This window comes from Chanodichthys erythropterus, chromosome 16 (genome assembly GCF_024489055.1).
Source record: "Chanodichthys erythropterus isolate Z2021 chromosome 16, ASM2448905v1, whole genome shotgun sequence".
NCBI classification, from domain to species: domain Eukaryota; kingdom Metazoa; phylum Chordata; class Actinopteri; order Cypriniformes; family Xenocyprididae; genus Chanodichthys; species Chanodichthys erythropterus.
This window is the reverse complement of record NC_090236.1, coordinates 45,059,119-45,063,387: the sequence shown is the minus strand read 5'-3', so window position 1 is coordinate 45,063,387 and position 4,269 is coordinate 45,059,119. Positions and strand designations below refer to the sequence as shown.

At 32.7% G+C, this 4,269-nt stretch overlaps 1 protein-coding gene across 1 annotated transcript; it reads right to left on the bottom strand.

Annotated features, from left to right (window-relative positions):
* Positions 1-201: 201 nt before the first annotated feature.
* Positions 202-3,745, bottom strand: LOC137003858 (coiled-coil domain-containing protein 106-like). The gene is made up of 4 exons (XM_067364112.1): positions 3,613-3,745; positions 1,114-1,254; positions 618-824; positions 202-512 (listed from the first exon to the last, which is right to left on the bottom strand). Exons 1-4 carry the CDS (start codon positions 3,743-3,745, stop codon positions 202-204), a joined length of 792 nt encoding a protein of 263 aa, XP_067220213.1.
* Between the last annotated feature and the right edge of the window lie 524 nt (positions 3,746-4,269).

Here is a 4,269-nt window from a genome sequence, read left to right as displayed (position 1 = left end):
ATTAACCTAAAACAAATGCCTACATAAACACTGTTGTTCAATTTGCAGTGAACCCATGTAACATATGCATAAAAATGTGCAAACACACGTTTTATAATAAAAATTTATATATGAACATTATAACATTGTCAGGATTAAATGATTTAAACAAATTCCTAACACAAGAACAACCCCCTAACAACTATAATGTGTGCTTATTGTTCATTTTTTATTTATGTCAAGCAGGTCATTTGCCTCTTTCATTTGTTTAATCACATCCTCATTGGCCTTTTCTTTACAAAGAGAAAGACAGCTTTCGGCAAATTTCAGGATGCTATCTCCCTTTTTAAACATCTGCCTTAGCTTGCGGAATGATTCTGGATTAGCTGCTGCTAACTCTGCAATTGGAGCCTGGATGACTATTGTGTTCCTGTCAACGTTTAGTCTGTTGTAGGCCTCTGCCTTACTCAGGCCCTGTTTTACAAGGTTTAATACCTTGTAGTACCTCTTCAGCGATTCTTCTGGGGTATGCACTGAAAAAATAAAATAAACAAACTTTTATAAGATGGGTGACTATGAAATTACTTATCCTAAGCAAAGGAAAAATTGTATAAAGTATCATTATTAAAATGACATACCTCTTTTGGAATAGTCAGAAGTCAATTTCTTTGATTTCTTATGTCTTTTCGCTCTGTGTTTCTCCTTAACCTTTCTTTTTTTGTGTTTTGGGGGCTCAGAATCAGAGGACTCGGAAGTTGAAAAATTTGAAGATTCAGAAGTACTGCTCTTTCTTGTAGTTGCAGTCTGTGTAGGTACCCCTTCTGAGGGACCCTTCTGAATTAAAGCTGTGACAGACAATAATAAATTAACTGAGAACAAAGTAAACTTCCCAGACTAATTTTTTTTTTAGTTGACAATAAACTGATTAAACTGATGATTATACAGTCTATAGAGGACCAGGAAGTTCTCGGATTACATCCAAAATATCTTAATTTGTGTCTAAAGATGAACAGAGGTCTTACGGGTTTAGAACGACATAAGGGTCATTAATGACAGAATTTTCATTTTTGGGTGAACTAACCCTTTAAGTTGCTTCATGTAGGGTACAATGTGACTGGCTGGAGGGTAACTTACCATCTTCAAGTCTTGCACGAAGATAATTTCTCTCCTCTGTCAGAGAATTAACCTTATCCTCCAGGTGAAGGATTTTCTGTTTTTGAACTTCTATTGTTTGCTTTGCATTTTGGAATTGTATTTGTATGGTGGGTGCAACTTCTAAAAGTAAAGAAAATGACAAGAATTTTTAAACATTCATAAAAATGTTGGCATAAAAGAATAAATAAATACTTTTATGAAAGAGTTATTGTACATTGTAAAATTGCACAATAAAAATAAAAACTATTAAAAGTGCTCTGAGCACTTCTGCAAGCAGCGTTTTTTTTTCTGTTAAGACACTATGAGTAAAGTGAGTAAAGACACAATGTGTAACATTTTTGCAATAAAATATCCAAAAACCACTTGCATAGTATTATATATTTTGTACAGCTGTGTACTTGTGTTATTTCAAACATTCTCAAAGATTTGTAAATATTCTGGGTTTAAGAAATGACTCATCCCTGGCCATAGTTGCCCAGCAATGATGCCATTTCTGCATGAATATGCTACACATACTTAACTAGACTGAGTGAAGGACTGAGCACGTGCATAGTTTCATGCTCAGTTATTGCATCATCAAACTTTGCCTCTGTTATTGTTTTGAAAATGTGATCTCTAGCGAAAAAAAATTCATATTGTGCCTTTAAAATGTACATAACAATGTTCTGTGAAAATATAAATAATCATTTAATCATATAATATAACAAAGTATTAATAGAATTGTTATTACTAAAACACCTTTCAAATTTTTGGAAAGATTAGTTATTTATGATTTTGAAAAATGTCTTCTGTTCACCAGGGCTGCATTTATCTGATCAAAAAAATTAAAACAATAATTTTGTGAAAAATTACAATAAAAAAAGTTCTCTATTTTAATGTATTATTCAAAGTACATGTAACGCAAGGTCATTTGCAATTTTAACTGACAAAAAGCTGTATAAAGTATCACTTTTTTATGCGGCTCATCCAAATCTAAAATTATTATAGTATTTTGAAACATGATGTGCATTGACCAGAGTAGCCTACTTGCACACTTGCTGTGCAGTGTGCATACCTGTTCTTGCATTTTCCTGAACAGCAGACACAGGGACTGTAAATGTAAAGAAAGGGCTGGTAAGTTCACATTCTAATGTGATAACAGTAATACTATAAAGTACTATTAGAATTTTATACAATTTTGTTTTTTTAATTGTACATAATACAATTTATTGGTGTAATTAAAAAGCAGAATTTTACTTCACTTGTGAAAAAAAATACTCCAGTGCCACATGATCTTTAAGGAATCATTACAATTTGATTTGATACGCAAGAGACATTTAAGATTATTATCAATGTTAAAAGTAATCGTGCTGCTTTACATTTTCTGTGGACAAACTGGAATTTATGTTTTACTTTTCAGGATTCTTTAATAAATAGAAAGTTCAGTGAGCATTTATTTGTATTTATTAAATATTTTCACTACATTAATTAAAGCATTTATCAAATTACCATTTTGAAATAATCTAAATGTCTTCACTCTGTACTTTTTTTTTTTACAATTAAAATCATTTCAAACATTTGTGGCAAGATTTGAAAAAGAGAGATCTATTATTGTGTTCACTAAAATGTTAAGGAGCAAAAACTGTTTTTAACAATGATAATAGTAAAAAGTAAACACTAAACAGTATATTTCTTGAGCAGTGTGAAAATGAAACTCTTTTTAAACAACAACAGATTTATGAACTATTTTAATGACTAATGTTGCATTCTTAAATGCAAAAGAACTCAAATGCAGTTAGAATTTACAGTTAATCAAAATGCATAACTGTTACAGCTGACATGTAATGTGTCAGACTATGACCTACTGTACGTTTATGTAATTATATCAGAAATGTTGCAGATTCTATGTTAGAACTATCTCAAATTCATTCAAAATCGTTAATCCGATATCCAGATGAATCCAAAAGAATGGCATCTCTGCACTTACAAAAAACTGTATATAGTATAACTTGTGTGTGCCTCATCTAAAATAAAAGCCTATGAAAGGTTAATAAAAACTATTAAAGATTTGATACATTATAAACATAAAAAGATGTGCATTTATAAGCCTACTTTGTCTGCACACTTGCTGTGCAGTATGCATACTGGATCCTGCATTTTCCTGAACAGCAGACACAGGGACTGTAACTGTAAAGAAAAGGCACATTCTAATGAGTCCAGTACTCAAGTTCAAGTCTTAACTCAATGAAGCGGTCATGGTGGTTAAAACTACACCGTTGATTAACAATTTTATTTATATTAGGCGTTACATATTTAATATAAGACCTCAGTGGGTATTTCCCAAAATATATCAATGGCTTCAACTAACGTTACTTGAATATTTTGCTTACATTTGAACGTAATTGGTATGTTACCAATTCAAAGACAGATTTTTCTAGTTTACTCTAACGTAATGTAACACTTTAGTCACTCGTTATCATTATCATTTTAAACACTTACCATCTGTAGCTGCACCATACTTTGGATTTATCTTAATTGGCCTCCCACGTCTAGTCGCCATTGTGCTCTCCTTGTCACGTTTGCGTTCGATTTTGGGCGCAACAACCACTTCTTCTTCTTCGTCATCTGCCATTGGAGCGATTTTCAAAATACAAGTATGTCCACCTTTAATACTAACATGCAATTCTGATGGGTCTTGCACTTCTTTGGAGTTGTCCCAGCATGTAAAGACTTCAAACGAAGGTACCACTCCAAAAGTTTTAATTTTATTCAAAATGTTTATTATGTTATGGCTATGCTTCATGTTAACACCGAGCACTGAAATATTGGTCAATTTACTGGGACGGTCAGGTGATAAACGAAGAGACTCGAAAAACCAAAGACTCGAACGGTCCAAACTAATCAATTCTTTTTCTTGCTCGGAATGTTCAAACTGCATTGGTTAAGCTTATTGGTCTATCATGTCATCAACGAACGACTCGAAAATGATTGGAAACAGGCGAATTAATTACAGACAGTGCAGAATCTATTGAATGTTATGCATATGCGCGACTCAACGAGTCACTCCCAGAGACGACGCGTTCTTGCCGATTCACATCAAAGATTTGTTCAAAAATAACGAATTGTTAAGGAAGGGACCCTTCACTATGGCGGGAT